At 41.1% G+C, this 20,309-nt stretch overlaps 1 protein-coding gene across 1 annotated transcript in view; it reads left to right on the forward strand.

Moving 5' to 3' along the window:
• Window positions 1–20,309, forward strand: part of BBS10 (Bardet-Biedl syndrome 10) — a 95,666-nt gene that overhangs the window by 47,056 nt on the left and 28,301 nt on the right. The window contains exon 3 of the mRNA XM_057555850.1: window positions 16,056–16,164. Coding sequence (XP_057411833.1) covers window positions 16,056–16,074 — 19 coding nt within the window. The 3' untranslated portion in view covers window positions 16,075–16,164. The remainder of the gene's footprint in view (window positions 1–16,055; window positions 16,165–20,309) is intronic.

The following is a 20,309-nucleotide window of genomic DNA, read 5'->3' on the forward strand; positions in this document are numbered from 1 at the left end:
TAGAAACAATATAGATCTTTTTGCTCCTGCAGTTCCCTAAAATCAGTTATTTCGCACTGGTTGTATCATCACTCCTGATGCGGCAACATCCGTCATGCTGCCTGTCACACTGGCTTCCAGTGATCCTCTCGGAGGTTGTTATTCTCTCAGAGATCATTATCATTGATCATGATCACAAATGCAAGTCTTGTCCAGGGGATGCAGGAAAATGTGAACAATAATTCATTTTCTGCTCATGTTAAATTTATTGTTCAGGATTTTATACCTTAAATGTAAAATAGCTCATATTCCAACCATGACTTCTTTTGAACTCTTTAGGCCATACTCACTGCATTCCTAGAATGTTATCTCTCTTAACATTGAACACACTCTGAACTTCCACACCACCACCTTCAGTGAGGATGGGAGAGGAGCCTGTGGATCTAATGGGAAGAGCACAGGTCCATTTACTCAAGGAATGTCCATCCCTCATCTGGCAGGCCTTAAGACCTACCTGGGAGAACACGATGTCACCATATCAATCAGAGGAAAGAAAGGACATTGATCAGAAGGCCTGCTGCTGCTGCACAGCAATGATCTCAAAGGCCTTGGAGGAGACAGGTGTGGTCACTCCTGAGGACTCCCTGATATGTGGTACGTCGCCTGCAAAAGGAGTGGGGTGACTGCCCTGGGTGCCAGCAGCAAAGGTTAGAGGTAAAGGATTCCTGCTACCACTGTCAATACCCTTGGGTGCTCGAGAAGGATTCCTGCTACCACTGTCAATACCCTTGGGTGCTCGAGACCAGAAATGGCACTGTAGTTGGAGCATGGACACTCAAGAGCCAATGCACAGGCCCACAGATGCAGCTCAAGTCCGAAGATGGGCAGTGGACTATCAGTTGTCCAAAGCCCTGATTTTTTCTTATGTCTTTTGTGAGTGTCAGTAACCCCAAATCAGAATGTCAGCACTACTCTGGCAACCCAATCTTAAACTATCTTGTGAAATAAATACTGCATTGGCCAGTAGGAACAATCTGCTTGTCAGCCTGCACTCCTGGAACTGGGGCTTGGCCATGTGATCCCAGAAAAACCCCATAGGGGCAAGCTCCAGAGTTCCTTGGGACAACTGGTTGACCACCCATACCAGGTAGAGTTTCAGAGAGCACTCTGAAGAGGAGAAACAGGGACCAGGAACCATGCGGGCTAGGAAGTAACTTGCCTGGATGGCACTGCTGTACCCAGCCAGTCCCAGGCACTGAAGGGGACTTAGAAATGTTTTTTTTTAATTTATTTATTTTATTTATTTATTTTTTGCTGTGTTGGGTCTTCATTGCTGCGCGCGGGCTCTCTCCAGCTGCAGGGAGCAGGGGCCACTCTTTGCTGCAGCGCGCAGGCCTCTGATTGCGGCGGCCTCTCTTGTTGCGGAGCATGGGTTCTAGGCGTGCGGGCTTCAGTAGTTGTGGCACGCGGGCTCTAGAGCACAGGCTCAGTAGTTGTGGCGCACGGACTTAGTTGCTCCACAGCATGTGGGATCCTCCCAGACCAGGGTTCGAACCCGTATCCCCTGCATTGGCAGGCGGACTCTCAACCACTGCACCACCAGGGAAGCCCTGGGACTTAGAAATTTTTGAGGAAAGCCCTCTAAAACATGAGGCCCACTTTGTGGCAAGGTGCCCTGCTTGCCCATGTCTAAGGGTGGTGCTCACAGTTTAAGGGGCACTGGATTGAATTGCTAGAGATTCATTTGACAGACTCTTAGAAGAAGCTAAGGGAAATGATCCATAATAATGATTTCCAAACTCTTCTCCCCCCTCCCCTTCTCTTGAACATATATATATATATATATATATTTTTTTTTTTTTTTTTCAAACAACTCTTACAGGGAACACCAGTATGTAAACAGATACAAGCCCACATCATGGTGGTTGAAGTGGGTCATAAGGGCTCAGAATCAGGGGTACTGAACTCAGGACTGATGGCTGAGTTCAGTACCCCTACCCCTGAGATACCTCTGTCTCTATGGAACGCTAGGAAAACGATAGGCCTCCATGGAACACAGTTTGAAAACCACACATCTAAAGACTGTGCACACAGCCTGGTGGTTTAAGTCTGAATTGCTGCTCACTCTGCTGTTAGTATTGTAGCCATCCACTAAGATTTCCCACGTGGTGTTTTCTGATTGGCTTTGGAAGTTTGTTGAACTTAAAGCCACTTTAACTTTTTCAGTTTTCCTTTTTCCTCAGGAATCCAGTTCAAATCTTTGTTAAGTCTTACAGTTCTCCCCTGCTTCCAACTGCCCTACATAGGACTATAAGGAAATTTTAGGTAAGGGAGTTGTTGTTATTTATAGACAATTTATAATAACTCCCCCCAAAAGGAAATACCAAAAGAGTAAAATAATCTACCCAAATGCTTACAACCAAATGAATTGGAGTGAAACATGACGGTGAGTATCCATGCTTGTGCTTGGTTCTGTGTGAAGGACGGTGTCCCTGCAATTTCATTTCAGGCCCACTTGGAAATGATTTATTTTCACTGGAAAGTCATCCAATTTTTTCTTCCAAAATCCCTTTATCAAATGGCTCCAGGAGGGTTTCACTGTTTTCTGGAGAAGAACAGTAAAGCTATTGTGCCTTAAACTGGAATGACTGACAGCAAAGGAGGCCGAACTTAGTGCCTTTGCACCACAGATAAAAGGGCTGCTTTGAAATTCTTGCCGACCAGTTGACAGTATTTTCATTATTTCTGGAAGCCTAACAGTGGAAACCTTTTAAAGGAGCAGGACTTTGTGTCGCACACCCAGGATAAGTTAGCTGAAATAGTGCACATTCTACCTCTCCTGAAGCTTCCAGAGGCTAAAGGCTGACGACCTACAAAAGTGACTTCACTAAAGATGTAGAAATGAAACCCAGACGGGTTGTAGGGATCAAACCTGACCACTGAAGAAAATGTGGAACAACCGAGAGGAATCTCTATTTCAGTGGCCTGCAAGCCGAAGCCTGGCTAGAAATTGGGCAGAGGGTTGCAGAGAGTAGGAGCCAGAACAGGGGCAGGGCCTCTTCCACTGGTGGATAGAGTAAGTTAATGAAAGAGGAACTGCCTTTTGAACACTTTTCTCTTAGAGTGCTTGCAGAGTGAGCTCTGTTGTTTTAGCCCCACGTCTTACCGATCCTTGAAATGGTGCCGCTATGGGAGAATTGCTCAGACTTGCTCCTACTGTCCTCCTTCTCCCTCTACTGTCAACAGTGCCACCTGCAAGGTGCCTTCAAGTGGGGAAGGACACTTTATCAACCCACACATTTGAGCATCCATCAGGGCACAGTTCAGCGTCACCTCCTCTGAAGCCTCCTTGTTCCTTTTATTCAGAATTAAGCTATGCTACCACCATGAGCTTTAAATCTTAGCTTTATGCAGGATGCCTTGCACTTTATTATGTTGTGTATTTTAATGAGGTAATCCCTGTAGACACGAATCCTGTCTTATTTACACTCTGTTCTCTGTCAGCATCCACACCACACTTGTCTTTTCTGGATTTTCAGATCCTTGGATGTTAGTTGAGAATGCCACATGCTTGGTAGATTTAAAAACAAATAAACATCGGTTTATTGGCCATTGTGATGACACTTTTTGTGGAGTACCTCTCTATGTCTATTCCTCACTTTTCTATTGAGTCACCTGGCTTTTTCATATTGGTTTGTAGAGTTACATATTCTGGATAGCAATCCTTTGTCAGTTGTGAGTATTGCAAATATCTTCTCCCACTCTGTGGCTTCTCTTTTCATTCTCTCAATGGTGTCTTTTGGTGAAAAGAAATTCCTAATTTTATATAGTCCAATTCATCATTTTATTTACAGCTAGTGTGTCTCAAGAAATATTTGCCTAGTCCCAAATCATAAGGGTAGTCTCCTAAATTTTCTTCTAGAAGCATTATTTTCCTTTTCATGTTAACTAGTCAATCGTGATCAACTTTTTCTAGACAGGTGTGTAAATATCTACAGCTCTCAAGGTCACCATCACTCAGCCTAGTTCTATCAATACTTACAAACGCATAATAATGCCCTGTGTAAGTTCTCAAACGTTTACCTCTAATACCTTAAAAGAGAATGTTAGTCAAGTTCATAAAGTTTTCTACACTTCACTTACTTCACTGAGGCCCTTCGAACACAGAGCTAGACTAAGAGAGGCAGAAAAGATGGTTTGTCAAAAAAAAAAATCTTTGCTGTTAAACAGAGCCAGGTTTAAATCCCAGTGCAGCTTCTTAGCTGTTTGTGACCTTGGGCAAATTACTTAATTGCTTTCAGCCTTGGTTTCCTGATCTGGAAGATGGGGATAGTAATAGCTAAGATGTTGGAATGTTTGCTACATGCCAGAATCTGCCAAGTGCTTCACCTGCGTGATCTCACGTAAGCCTCAAGGCAACCCTAATAGTTATGTACAGTTAATATTGTATTATGTCCTCTTACTGATGATAAAAAAGCCAAACAGCAAGTCAGTGGTGGATCCATGATTTAAATCTGGGTAGGCTGACCCCAGGGCTCACATATGTAAACACTGTTCATACTTCGATACTAAAAATCAAAAGCCCTGTTGTGACAATAAAATGAAATAAGCCATGTAGAGTGCTTAATTCAGTGTCTGGACCCTATTAAGTGCTTAATAAATATTAGAGTTTGTGAATACAATGATAATCAAGAAACTAATTTGTATTATCCCCATTCCCAGGCACTTTGAAAGTTAGAGCTAGAATCCTCATTTGCTTTGAGAAATGACACGAAGAAATCTTTTGAGTTACAGGTGAGAATATCATGAACATCATATGTTGGTATGATTGAGGTTAGAAATACTTACTGATTACACAACCAGCATCATAATCTTAATGAATTGCTTAGTTTTCCTCCGTTCTGTCTTTCCTTCCTTTATTCTTTCACTCAGCAAATATTTACTGAGTGTTTAGTATGTGCCAGGCCCATTCTAGGAGCCAGTAACACAGCAGTGAACACAACAATCAAATTCTCTGCCCTGTGAGCTTACATTCTGACTGGGGAAGATAGACAATAAATAAACAGGTAACTATGTAATATTTAGTAAGTGCTCTGAAGTTACATAATGCAGATTAAAATAGTAGAGAGTGAAGAGGCAGGGGGCAAAGGGGATTCCAGGGAAGGCTGCTTTGTTGAGGTAACATTTGAATAGACACCAACTGAAGTGAGGAGTGACACGAGGCTACTTGGGGACAGAGGATTGCAAGTGGAGGAAAGCAGTAGTTTCAAAGGCCCTGAGGTGGGAGTGTATTAGAAATATTCAAGGAACAGCAAGGAGGCCAGTGTGACTGGAGTAGAGTGAGCATGGGTGTAAATGAGACCAGAGAGGTATATTAGGCCAGATCGTGGAAGGCCTTAGGGCCTTGGTAAGGGAGCGTATTAGTGAGAGGTAGTTTTACATAATAGTTGAGAACATAGTTTCTGTCAGCAAATTCTCTAAGTTCAAATGCTAGCTTTACTGTTTATGTGACCTTGAGCATTTTATGGTACCTCTTTGTGTCTCATCTGTACAGTTTTCTCATCTGTAAAACGGGTTTAACAATATTGAATTAAGCTTAAGCAAATTCTGGCAATTTTTTTTTGCATCTAGGTAAAGAGCTGAAATTAAAGCATTTCTTTTTTTGAACTTGTAATTTGTGGAAGGTGTTAAGCCTTTACTTGCATAAATACCAAAAATGGATTTTGTATTAACTGCATAGAGGGTGGTGTTTCAGACTATTATCATGAGATAATCGACAAAAGAGTATCAGTGGTAGTATTTCACTAATTGGTGATAGTACTAATCATTAATTACAGTGGCTAGTCAGTGATAGTATTTCAATCAACAAATGACTTTGCATGTTACTGGTGAGTTTCCAGTGAGACTTGAGAATAGGTCTGAGTCTGAACGCCTATGAGACTATGTATCAGAATGAACTTTCTCCCAGACTTAATCAGAGCCTTTCATTAAGATGGCTCAAGTAATGGATATGAAGATGAATCTAGGCCATAAGGATATAGCCTATAAAGGAAGATAGGTTTTGTTAGTGTTCTAATATACAATATAATTAGATTTACAGTCTAGACTCTTCTGAAAACAACACAAGCAGCCAAGTACATCAGGTCAAGATTTTAATTCAGAAAGGGGGATGAGAATAATATTTTGTAGGGTTGTTCTTCCTTATTAAAGGGTGACCTCTATTATAGAGTATGTGTTGAGATCTGATATATATTTGGCAGTGCCGATGTCATCAGTGTCTTTGATTCACTTCCCAAAGTGAAGAGAGAAATACAAGTGGAGAGGAAATTGGGATTTATTTGGATTCCTTGCTTCCAAATGCAATATCTACTGCATTTACATCTCTTACTGCCTCAGTTAGCCATTAGCCCAAGATTATTTTTTTCCTCCAGGGTGGTAAGTAAGCAAATGGCTTGAGCAGCAACCTCTATGCTAATTTTGAGGTAGAGGCTGACTGTGATTATGAGAAATCTTGTTCCATTTTCATTCATTCAACCATCACTTTGTAAAACATCCACCATGCTGGCCCTGAGAATCTCAGAGTTCCACCATCACTGCTACCTTTGCTCTTCCCTCAAGAACAGGATCAAGGGCAAGAAGAGTAACTGAGACAGGTTTCTAGAAAGTATAGTCTTTTTGAAAGGGTTTAAATTGGTCTGTTTTGGGGAAAATGTTCTGCTGACACTGATTCTTTGGATACTTTTCATCCCATAAGGCCAGATAAGATGGATCTAGAAGTTATGTCTATGGGATAACAGGTCAAAGAATAAAAATCAGGGATGCTGTTGACCAGGAGATATTCACAACTCCTCTCACTCCCCCCACATCCCCTTATTTCACCCCTAGTAGTAAAGAGTCTGTCCATGCTGTTGGCTCTGGATATCTTTTCCTTGATAGGGCCAGAGGCTAAGACAAAAGGCCTAAGGACTCAGACTAGTCTGGGCAAAAATACATTCAACCAAGTTATATGTGGTCTATGCTAGGTCACAAGGCTGTGCACTTGGGCTTGGGCTTCATTGACCAGCATCATTTTCTGTGCATATATTTCACTCTAGAGCAGAATTCAGGTATGCAGATTTCCTTGGCCATCAATTCCTCCATCTCCCCGTGTTCCCAACAAGTGGCATAGATTTGATGAACCAAGAAGGCATATTCCCTGGGGACCAGCAGTTGGGGAGTAGAAGCCCGCAGCGAGTGAGGGAAGCTTTTGTAGGATTTGATATTAGCAGGAAAAGGGATTCCTTTGGGGTGCCAGCTTGACCAGGATTTAGAATGCTGGGCCAGCAAAGAACTGTGAGAGCCAAGGCCAAGTCGACAGTCAGCTCTGCCCGATGGATCTGAAGGCTCTGACTTCCACTGCTCTGGAAGCTCAGCTGAGGAAGTCAAGCCAGGAGGATGAGATCACTGTTGCCTTATTACTGTCCCATATGTAACAAAATGGGGTGGCAGGGAGAGTTCTCTTTCCAGAGAATACTCTGTCTTGTCGCTTAGTCAAACAAGGACAAGAACGTTTCAAAATGTGTGACATTTCAGCAGGAGGCAGGTACAGGTCCACCATCCTTCCTCTGCAATTACAAAATCCAAAAAGCTCTGAAAAACAGAACCCTTTTTTATAAGGGCAGAGACAAAACTCATTTGGTGGCAAAGACAGTTCTGATCATTATATGTGTCTCAGAGCTCCCACTCATCACTATCATATCTGCTGTGTGCATTTTTGTTATTTTGAAATTTGGGTTTAATTTCACTCTTTGAAAAGAGTAGAAGCTGTCCCTGTAAGTAACAGGGAAAAGAAGAAAAGGAAGTACCCGTTGTAATCAATAATGTAGTAAGAAAAGTTATTACAGAAGAAAACGTGGTGTCTGTCTTAATGAAAAATAAAATATTGGAATCAAAACAATGTATGACTGAAAACTGAACGTCAAGTTGTGGAAGATTTCCTATGCAGTGATGATCAAGAACTAATTGCAAAGGGCAAATAATGTAGATCATGACTGTGTGTTTATCAGATGGATTTGACAATGCAGAAGTGAACATATACTTCTAGTTTGTTGGTCCTGAAGCAAGCTACTTTAATATACTATAAAAATTGAGCATGATATCAGCGTGAATACTCAGAAGGCTGCTGTATTAGTCAGGGTTCTCCACAGAAACAGAAACAATAAGGTATTATTTTTTGTATATTTTTAAACATATGTAAAAAAGATTTATTTTAAGGATTTTGCTCACATGATTATGGGGTCTGGCAATTCCAAAATCTCAGATTTTGCACTGAGGCCTTCAACTGCATGAATGAGGCCCACTGACATTACTGAGGGTAATCTTCTTAAAGTCAACTAGTTGTAGATGTTAATCACATCTACATAATACCTTCACAACAGCATCTAGACTGGTGTTTGACCAAATAACTGGCCACCGTAGTCAAGCCAAGTTGACACATAAAATTTGACCATCACAGTTGCCTAGAGAATTTAAGAGCATCATAATGTAAAATATCTAAAACATCTGTAATGAAAGCACTCCTACTGATGTTGAAGAAACTAAAATCTTGATGAATTTGTTAAAATAATGTCTGATGTAAACTTTAGCCTTGAAAATATTTATAATTTTGATAATTAAGCTTTTTACCAGTACTAAAGTTGCCCCTCACACCACCTATAAAAGAAAAATCATTAACAATGGCTGAGGAGAGAGTACCTATAGATTTTGACAACACTAAACACAGGTGGACTGTTCTTGCATGTTCAGAACTGCAGGAACACATGAGATACACTTGGTAGTGCCTGGAAAAAGCCTACATCCAAGAAATTTGAAAGGTGCATGCAACTTATCTGTACAATAGTATGCAAACAAGAATGTATGTGTAATACTTTACTGGAGAAAAATATTTCTAGAGAAGAGAAATATTTTATGATGATTTAATAGCTACCTCATACCGTGAATGTAGGCTCCTTTCAGGCAAGCTGGATTGGAAGAAAGCCGTAAAGTTGTGTTGCTCCTGGACCATGGCTTTGCACACTTTCCTCTTAAACTTTTCGCCTAATGAGAAAGTTTTTCTTTTCCTCTGAAGATGACATCAGTACTACAACCTTGGGACCAAAGAATTTTGTACACTACGAAGAGCAAGTATAAACACTCTTTCCAAGCTGTATGCTTACTTCAGTGAACAGAAGCCCAGGAATATAAGACTTCCTGAAAGAGTTTAGTCTTAAGGATAACATTTATGGTGCTGCCAATGCTCAGAATGATATAGTTAAGTCAACATTGACAAAAGATGAGCACAGAATTTTGGCTACTCTGATAGTGGAAAATAAATTTGCCAACAAAGACTTAGAAAAATTTGGGGTCGTAAATGAAAAAGTAATGATATCAATCTCTATTGCCAGAATATGTTAGAAGAAGCTGATAGCAAACAAATATTGGTCATTGACTGCAATGTAATTGTGTTTCTTAAGTGAAGGGAAAATTGCTAAAATGTTGCAAAATATGGCTAAACATGAGGATAATAGGGATGATAATGATGATGACATTATGAATATAGGTGAAAAAACATAAATGGTCTGGTGATGGTTAGTTAATGTGAGGTTAATTAATCGCTAGCCTTGAATATCATGCTTTCATCAATGATGAAGGGATCCTTGGCATTCACTCAATTAAAGGGAAATTGCTTAGACAGAAGTCCATATTAATGAAATAAATCAAATTGGAGGAATTTTTAGCTTTGTTTAACTTTATTAAAATTTTTTAAAAATTTACATCATTTCTTATGATTCTGTGGTTGCCTGGGAAGTTCTGATGATCTTACTTGGGCTCACTTATGTCATTGCAGTCAGATGAGAGCTTAAGTGGGACAGAAATGTCCAAGATGGTATCATTCACATGTCAGGGCAGTTGGGCTGCCTCTAAGCTGGAGTGTCTCAGTTTTCAAACATGTAGCCTCTCATTCTCTTGTAAGCAAGGTTGAGCTTCCCACATGATGGTGGTCTCAGGATTCCAAGATGCTGAAGGTGAAAGACCTGTTAAGACATAGCCTCAGAATACATCATCCATTCTGCCACATTCTATTGGTCAAAGCAAGTCATAAGACCAGCCAAAATTCAAGGGGGTGGAGAAAGAGATTCTACCATGTGATAGGAGGAGAAGCAATGTTACATTGTAAAGGGCCATGAGAGGAATTATGAGAGGATTGCCTTTATTTGCAGGCAATCTACCACAATGTCCTTATTTCCAGGATTCCTCATTCCTTTATGTAGATTCAAGTTCATTTCTGGTACCATTTTTCTTCTTTCTGAAGAACTTTAAATTTTTTGTGGTTCAGCTCCTCTGGTGATAAATTCTCTCAGCCTTTCTTTAAAAGGGTCTTTAGGGGCTTCCCTGGTGGCACAGTGGTTGAGAATCTGCCTGCCAGTGCAGGGGACACGGGTTCGAGCCCTGGTCTGGGAAGATCCCACATGCCGCGGAGCAATTGGGCCCATGAGCCACAACTACTGAGCCTGCGCGTCTGAAGCCTGTGCTCTGCAACAAGGGAGGCCGCGATAGTGAGCGGCCTGCACATCGCGATGAAGAGTGGCCCCCGCTTGCCGCAACTAGAGAAAGCCCTCGCACAGAAACGAAGACCCAACACAGCCAAAAATAAATAATAAATAAATAATAAATTTTTTTAAAAAAGGGTCTTTATTTTGCCTTCTTTTTTAAAAAAAATTAATTAATTAATTAATTTGTTTATTTGGCTTCACGGGGTCTTAGTTGCAGCATGCGGGATCTTCGTTGTGGCAACGGGATCCTCGTCGTGGCATGTGGGATCTTAGTTCCCCAACCAGGGATCAAACCTGTGTCCCCTGCATTGGAAGGTGGATTCTTAACCACTGGACCACCAGGCATGTCCCCTTGCCTTCTTTATTTGAAGGATATTTTTACTGCATATGAAATTCTAGGATGACATTTTTTTTTCTTTAAAAATATCATTTCATTATCTTTTGCCTAGCACAGTTTCTGACAGGAAGTCTATAGTAATTCTTATCTTGTTCCTCTGTTTTTGATGTGTACTTTTTTTTTTTTGACTCACTTTAAGATTTTCTCTTTATTACTCGTTTTCAGCAATTTGATTATGATATGTTTTGGTGAGGCGTGTGTATGTATTCTGCCTGGGATTCACTGAGCTTCTTGGATTCTCATAGTATGGTAGAAAGAATTCTCAGATGGCTCCCATGATTCCTACCCCCTGGTGTAGACATCCTGTATAATCTCCTCCCCTTGAGGTATGAATTGTGAATATGATGAGATAGTCACTCCCATGATTAGATTATGTTCAGTGGCACAGTTGTCTTTAAGAAGCAAAGATCATCCTTAGTGGGCCTGACCTAATCAGATAAGCCCTTAAACGGAGAGGCTCTTTCTGATGAGAGAGATTTGAAGTGTGAGAGGGATTTAATGCAAGGGAGATTTTCTGTTCCTGGCTTTGAAGATGGAGGGGGCTACATGGCGAGGACCTTTGAGCAGAAAGGTCTCTAGAAGCTGAAAGCAGTCCCTAGCCAACAGAAAGAAAATGGTGACTTCAGTTCTATAATCTCAGTGAACTGAATCCTTCCAACCTAACTGAGCTTAGAAGATCATTCCCCAAGAGCCCCCAGCTAAGAATATACCCCAGTCAGCATCTTGAATGAGAGATGCTAATCCATGCCTGGATTTCTGGCCTACAGAAGTTGTGAGATAATAAATGGGTACTGTTTTAAGCTTCTAAGTTTGTGGAAAATTATAACATTGTGATAGAAAATTAATACACATAGATTTACAGGGTTTTTGTGTTTGTTCTTTTTTTTTTTTTTTAAACATCTTTATTGGAGTATAATTGCTTTACAATGTTGTATTAGTTGCTGCTGTATAACAAAGACAGGTTTTTTTTAGTTTGGAAATTTTTCAAGTATTAATTTCTCAAATATTTTTCTGTTCTTCCCGTCTTCCTCCTGGAAATCAGCTATACGTATAATGGCTTGATTTTGTCTCACAGGCACTGAGACTCTGTTCATTTCTTTTTTCAGTCTTTTTTCTCTCTGCTTCACTTTGGATGGTTTTTATTACTATGTCTTTAAGCTCAATGATTTTCTCTTCTGTAGTGTCTGATCTTCTATCAAACCCATCCAGTGAATTTTTCATATCCTTCATTGCTCTCCTCATTATGCTGATGATTTCTTTTAAATTCTTGAACATATTGAAAATAGCTGCTTTAAAATGCCATATGCCAATTCCCTCATCTCTGTCATTTCTAGATCTGTTTCTATTGATTAATTTTTTTTTTTAGGTGTGAATCACATTTCCCTGCTTCTTCAAATGTCTAGTAACTTTTAGTGGCTCTTGGAATGTAAAATTGCATATTTTATTTTGTTGGACTTATTCTTTGGAGAGGGGGGTGAAGTAGAAAAGAATAGCTTTATTGCTTTGCCAGGGAAAGGGGGCCACAGTGAGCTAATGCCCTCAAAACTGTGTGTCCCCTGTTGGACTTTTTCATAAAAGAGTGTTGGATGTCGTTGCTGTAGGCTTGATCATTTCAAGGCTTGAATGTTTCAAGGCCTCTTTTGTTAAGCCTTGTTAGCGTGGGTTTAAGAGTAACCTTTACTTCGGGGCTAGTTTAGTGTTTCTGCTAATGTGTGGTCCTTTTAGGGTATCTACTGAATGCCCTAGATGTTCAGCAAGGACTCTTCACTCTGAATGATCAGAACTTGAAAGTCTCCCAGTTCTGTGTGCACTCTGGGAATTGTTTAGCTTACAGCTTGCTGGTCATTCAACATATGAGTTTTAGGGGGACACATTTGGTCCATAGTATCTGCAGACAACTCTGGGATATTATGTAAAATATAGTATATGAATGCATAACCTTTCTAAAAATCTTTAAAATCCTAAATTATGAAATACCCAGCCACAAAGGTTTCTGACAAGAGATTGTTGACCTATACGAAAATATCCTATAACTTCTTTTTTCTTTAAATTAATTAATTAATTTATTTATTTTTGGCTGTGCTGGGTCTTCGTTGCTGCACACGGGCTTTCTCTAGTTGCAGCAAGCAGGGGCTACTCTTCATTGTGGTGCGTGGGCTTCTCATTGCAGTGGCTTCTCTTGTTGCAGAGCATGGGCTCTAGGGCGTGTGGGCTTCAATAGTTGTGGTGTGAGGGCTCAGTAGTTGTGGCTCGCAGGCTCTAGAGCGCAGGCTCAGTAGCTGTGGCGCACGGGCTTAGTTGCTCCACAGCATGTGGGATCTTCCCAGACCAGGGCTCGAACCCATGTCCCCTGCATTGGCAGGTGGATTCTTTTTTTTTTTTTTTTTTACATCTTTATTGGAGTATAAATGCTTTACAATGTTGTGTTAGTTTCTGCTGTACAACAAAGTGAATCAGCTGTATGTATACATATATCCCCATATCTCCTCCTTGAGCCTCCCTCCCACCCTCCCTATCCCATCCCTCTAAATTGTCACAAAGCACCGAGCTGATCTCCCTGTGCTATGCAGCAGCTTCTGACTAGCCATCCATTTTACATTTGGTAGTGTATATACGTCAATCCTACTCTATCACTTCATCCCAGCTTCCCCTTCCCACCCTGTGCCCTCAAGTCCTTTCTGTACGTCTGCATCTTTATTTCTGCCCTGCCACTAGGTTCATCAGTACCGCTTTTTAAAATTACATATATATGCGTTAGCATACGGTATTTGTTTTTCTCTTTCTGACTTACTTCACTTTGTATGACAGATTCTAGGTCCATCCACCTCACTACAAATAACTCAATTTCGTTCCGCTTTATGGCTGAGTAATATTCCATTGTATATATGGGCCACATCTTCTTTATCCATTCATCTGTTGATGGACATTTAGGTTGCTTCCATGTCCTGGCTGTTGTAAATAGTGCTGCAATGAACATTGTGGTACATGTATCTTTTTGAATTATGGTTTTCTCAGGGTATATGGGCAGGCGGATTCTTAACCACTGCGCCACCAGGGAAGGCCTATCCTATAACTTCTTTCCTTAAAAGAGTTGGGATTATAGAACTATTAATCCAGAAAATAATATTACAGAGATAAAAGGATATTACAGGGTTTGTTTCTCCCTCTGAGCTTCCTTCTTTCTAAAGAGGATTGGGGCTATTAGGAACTCGATGAACAGGGTCTAGAAATCTCAGCTATGTTTTACATTTCAGCCTCAGTCTACTCTGACTTTGGTGTGAAGCGATGCAGGTCCTCAGAGTCTCTGCTTACTAGTCAGGAACAAGGCAGGATTATGGGCTCCTATCACGAGCACGCACTCTCCCGGGTACAGCACTCCTCTACTCTAGCTCTGCCACTTCCTGGCGAGTGTCCTTGGGTGAGCCTCATCTCCAAAATGACAGTGATAACTGTGCTTACCTCACAGGCTGTTGTGCGGATTTGATGTAATGATCCTCAGGAAGTGCTTAGCTTAGCGCCTGCCGTGGAGTGGGCTCTCAGTGGATGTCTAGCTTTTGCTACCACTGCTTTTTTTATTCCTATTAAAGGTGGAGAAGAGGAGAGATTACTTTGGTGGTTTCCATTAAGGTGTAGGTGGCTCTGAGAAGAAGGAAACTCTCTCAACAAAAGTCCCCCTCCCTGCCCCCCGTTCACAGCTACTTCACTTGGTCTATGGACCTCCGCTTGTGCCTCTCAGAGGGGAATGGGCCCTTTCTCCTTCCAGCTTCTGCTGCATCTGTAGAGCTTAAGGGACTTCACATTCACCAGCTCCAGGAAGGAAAGCAGGGGAATAAAGAGCAATGCTTCTCAGAGACAACTTTTTAAAACATTGCTCTTCTTTTTTTTTTTTTTTTTTTTTTTTTAAATTTTATTTATTTATTTATTTATTTATTTTTGGCTGTGTTGGGTCTTCGGTTCGTGCGAGGGCTTTCTCTAGTTGCGGCAAGTGGGGGCCACTCTTCATCGCGGTGCGGGGACCGCTCTTCATCGCGGTGCGCGGGCCTTTCACTATCGCGGCCCCTCCCGTTGCGGGGCACAGGCTCCAGACGCGCAGGCTCAGCAGCTGTGGCTCACGGGCCCAGCTGCTCCGTGGCATGTGGGATCTTCCCAGACCAGGGCTCGAACCCGTGTCTCCTGCATTAGCAGGCAGATTCTCAACCACTGCGCCACCAGGGAAGCCCAACATTGCTCTTCTGATGATGACGATCCTTCTCTCTTTTCCCAGAGATGATGCCTAGAGAACCTCCAGAATATTCACCATCTACCCCATCACTTTGCCCAGCACCACACTGCTTCCCTGTGCCTCTTCATTGTTTTCCTAAAGCTAAACAAATCATGTGGGCCCCTGAAGTTAGTGTTTACCTAATGGGATTTTAAGCTAGATTAAATAGAAGGAACTGTACTATGGAAATACAATATTAAAATTAATTTCACAGGTTTCTTTTTACTTGTTTTAATGTGATTACTAGAACTTTTTTTGTTGTTTTGTGTTTTTTTTTGTTTTCTTTTGTTTTTTGGTTTTTGGCTTTTTTTTAGGTAAACAACAAGGATTTACTGTATAGCACAGGGAACAATATTCAATATCTTGTAATAGCCTATAATGGAAAAGAATCTGAAAAAAATATATATATATATATCTGAGTGATTACTAGAACTTTAAAATTATACATGTGGTTCGTATTATATTTCTATTGGACAGAGCTGCCTTAGAGAATTCTAGTTTTGTTTTTTTTTTTTTTTCCAATGAAACTTACATGCACAATTAAAAAATACTTAAATTTGGGACACGGTGTGGGGAGGTTACTAACAACCTACTTGCTTTCCCCTAAGCATCAAGTTCTCTTTGCAAGCAGCTTAAATCACCTCTTCATTTACTGAAGACCAAAACTCAAATGTTTTGAGGATTAAAGAGAAGAAAAGAGGGCCAGAGAAAGGGAGATGGTCCCTGCTGGCAGTGTCCTTGTCATATTCTGGGAAGTGAGTTGGCCAAATGGTACTTACAGTTTGACATGTGAAAGGGAAGAAAAGAAGCCACTTCTCAACTCTAAAGTTCTAATATCTCTCTTCAGATCTCTCTCCAGCTTCTAGAAGAGCAGGTGACTTTGGGCTGGGAAGTTAAGTGGCCTTCAGGAGGAACTGCGATGGGGCCTGCGGAAGCTGACTCCTCAGAATAAACAGGTAAAGATAAAAACAGGTAGATGGAGAGTAAGCGTTTGCTTATATTCGGTGGCCTGCCGTAGTAGGAGAGAGTGATCTTAGCCTGAGTCAGTAAGATCCAGAGAATGTCAAGGTAGCAACAAGGAACCTCCATATATAGAGATTAAAAGCACACAGATGACCACAACAGTTTTCTGATGGATGATGACGTATAGGCTATCCACTAAGACTTGTCCCCAGTGGCAAAGTTACTGTACCAAAGTTATTTTCCTTGAAGCAGTGAGTCTTCAGTTTTCTCTCTTGCTGTTCACGTGTTGTCATTTTGCCATTAAGAAGTAAATGATGTGCAAAGTACAGGGAGATAAGCTCGGTACTTTGTGACCACATAGAGGGGTGAGATAGGGAGGGTGGGAGGGAGACGCAAGAGGGAGGGGATGTGGGGATAAATGTATATGCATAGCTGATTCACTGTGTTATACAGCAGCAACTAACACAACAATGTAAAGCAATTATACTCCAATAAAGATGTTGAAAAAAAAATGATGTGCAAAGTAGAGAGTACAGAGACTCTCCTTGTCCTCCCACAGATAATATGCAGATAGCAACATCTAAGAATGTGTCACTCATTCATTTCTGCAGGAGCAATATTCTTAGTATTGTACCAGTAACATCTCTTGAGAGTTATTATTACTAACTGTTTGTATTAAGAAGTCTTCCTAGTTAAACTATAGATTCTGAGTTAATAAACATCTTGTATAATATCTTGGAACATTTTGGGGGTGGTGGAAGGTTTTTAAATATCTTGCTTTGAGTGTAGATTCTGTACTTTACAATTGATTAATCTAAGCACGATATAAATGTGGAATCAGAAATCAAGAGAAAATTTCTGGAATGTTTTAACTTCAGAGATTATTGAAAAGTTATCGTATTAAGATTTTAAGACTATATTATTTTCTTGGCATACGATTTACTCTCTCTTTCTGTGGTTTCTATTACTTCAGGGTAAGAAAATTGTGGGGGGTTTTCTGACACCAAATACATCATTCCAACACCAACCAATTCTCCAATTCTCTGACACCAACTGGTTGTCCAACAATTCAGTTCAATTCTGACACTACCCAGAGTTGGCACAAACCCCACAAGTTAAGGGCTCAGTCCCATAGACTGCCCCAGCTTCAGACACAGCTGCAAATGGGGTCCCCAGGCCAGCCACACTTCTGCCTGGCAGGGTACCAATTTAGAAGTTCCCATGAAGTCTGCCCTCAGATTCAATAATTCACTAGTGTGACTTACAGAACTCAGGAAAGTGCTTTGCTTAGTATTACTGGTTTATAATAAAGGATATAACTCAGGAACAGCGAAGTGGAAGAGATGCATAGGGCAAGATATGGGGAGGGGTTGTACGGTGTTTCCATGCCCTCGCCTGGCATACCACCCTCCCAGCACCCTGATGTGTTCACCAACCAGGAAGCTCTCCAAACCTCATCATTTAAGGGTTTTATGGAGGTTTCATTATGGAGCCATAATTGATTAAATCAATAGTCAATCGTGATTAACCTCAATTTCCATCTCCTTTCCCCTCCCGGAGGTAGGGGTGGAGGTGGGGCTAAATATTCTAACCCTCTAATCGCACAGATGTTTTCTTTGTGGCAACCAGCCCCCATCCTGAAGCTACCTAGGGTCCCTCCATGAGTCATCTCATTAACATACAAAAGACAGCAAATTCCAAGAGTTTTAGGAGCTCTGTGCCAGGAATCAGGGATAAAGACCTGATTTATTATACCCCCAAATGATCATGACAAATAATATCAATCATTCACACGCATTGGATGTCAGTGTTCTGAGAGCTACATAGCTGTTTGCTCATTGCTGTGTGGTGGGGGAGGACAGGGCTGAAGGCAGGGACATAATCCTCAGAGATTCTGGCTAGCAGACAAGAGGGGGCACAGGAAACAGCGTTTTTAATAAGGGCTCTAGATGATTCTAGTTCAGGTGGCCCACAGATTACTATGTCAAGAGACAAAACATACTCTTTAATCAAGCAGTTTTGACATTGTTCTACCTTGTTTAGTCCAGTGCTGCAATAAGACCAAAATGAATTGTTTTTATTCCGATTCAGAAACATCTAGTTTATATACCCTGGTATATCTAACGTTTGCCAAAGATTTTATTCTAATTCAATTTGGTGTCATAAACTCAATAGATACTCAGGCCAATTTGGTTTCTGAAACGGAGAGGAGAGCAAAGAAGTACGACATACAGATGGCTAAGAGGCACATGAAAAGCTGCTCAGCATCACTAATCATTAGAGAAATGGAAATCAAAACTACAATGAGGTATCACCTCACACCAGTCAGAATGGCCATCATCAAAAAATCTACAAACAATAAATGCTGGAGAGGGTGTGGAGAAAAGGGAACCCTCTTGCACTGTTGGTGGGAATGTAAACTGATACAACCACTATGGAAAACAGTATGGAGGTTCCTTGAAAAACTAAAAATAGAACTACCATATGACCCAGCAATCCCACTACTGGCCATATACCCTGAGAAAACCATACTTCAAAAAGAGTCACGCACCACAATGTTCATTGCAGCTCTATTTACAATAGCCAGGACATGGAAACAACCTAAGTGTCCATCAACAGATGAATGGATAAAGAAGATGTGGCACATATATACAATGGAATATTACTCAGCCATAAAAAGAAACGAAATTGAGTTATTTGTAGTGAGGTGGATGGACCTAGAATCTGTCATACAGAGTGAAGTAAGTCAGAAAGATAAAAACAAATACCGTATGCTAACACATATATATGGAATCTAAAAAAAAAAAAATGGTTCTGAAGAACCTAGCGGCAGGACAGGAATAAAGACGCAGACATAGAGAATGGACTTGAGGACACGGGGAAGGGTAAGCTGGGACGAAGTGAGAGAGTGGCATGGACATATATACACTACCAAATGTAAACTAGATAGCTAGTGGGAAGCAGCCACATAGCACAGGGAGATCAGCTCGGTGCTCTGTGACCACCTAGAGAGGTGGGATAGGGAGGGTGGGAGGGAGACGCAAGAGAGAGGAGATATGGGGATATATGTATACGTATAGCTGACTCACTTTGTTATACAGCAGAAACTAACACAACGTTGTAAAGCAATGATACTCCAATAAAGATGTTAAAAAAAAAAAAAAGGAACAAAAATGGGTCATTTGTAGAGATGTGGATGGATTAAGAGTCTGTCATACAGAGTGAAATAAGCCAGAAAGAGAAAAACAAATATCGTATATTAACGCATATATGTGGAATCTAGAAAAATGGTACAGATGAACCTATTTGCAGGGCAGGAATAGAGACGTAGACATAGACATAGGGAACGGATATGTGGACACAGGGGGAAGGGGAGAGTGGGACAAATTGGGAGATTAGGTTTAACATAAATACACTACTATGTATAAAATAGCTAGTGGGAACGTGCTGTATAGCACAGGGAGCTCAGCTCGGTGCTCTGCGACGACCTAGATGGGTGGGATGGGGGTAGGGGTGGGAAGGAAGTCCAAGAGGGAGGGGATATATGTGTACATATAGCTGTTTCACTTCATTATACAGCAGAAACTAACACAACATTGTAAAGCACTTATACTCCAAAAAAAAAAAGAAAAAGAAATGTTCCCCCATAGACTTCATCAAGAGTTACACACTAGCAATAGATCAAGTACTGAAAGCAGTGCTTCTCAGCTTCATTATTATTGACATTTGGGATTGGAAAATTCTTAGTAGGGAGTTATCTGTGCATTGTAGAGTGTGAAGCAGAATCTCTGGCCTCTACTCACTAGATGCCAGTAGCATTCACCCCTTCCCCACCTCCAATTGTGACAACCAAAAATGTCTCCAGACCTTGCCAGATATTCTCTGGGGGGGCAAAATCCACTCTAGTTGAGAATCACTGCTCTAGAGGAAATCAGTTAAGTGTCCTGAGGTAACCTCTCTTTTTGTTCCTCTCCCTTTAATTAAATGGTTTTATATTGTGGGGAGATGTGCAAAGCAGCGGAGAGCTAGTTAAAGGCAGCTTTGAGCTCAGAGTAAATGAGAACAAACATTGGACCCTCCTCTGGCCCACCAGGCACCTTTTGGACCTCAAGTGAGAGTCCTGGTGGAATGGGTGGGG

This window comes from Balaenoptera acutorostrata, chromosome 11 (assembly GCF_949987535.1).
Source record: "Balaenoptera acutorostrata chromosome 11, mBalAcu1.1, whole genome shotgun sequence".
NCBI lineage: Eukaryota > Metazoa > Chordata > Mammalia > Artiodactyla > Balaenopteridae > Balaenoptera > Balaenoptera acutorostrata.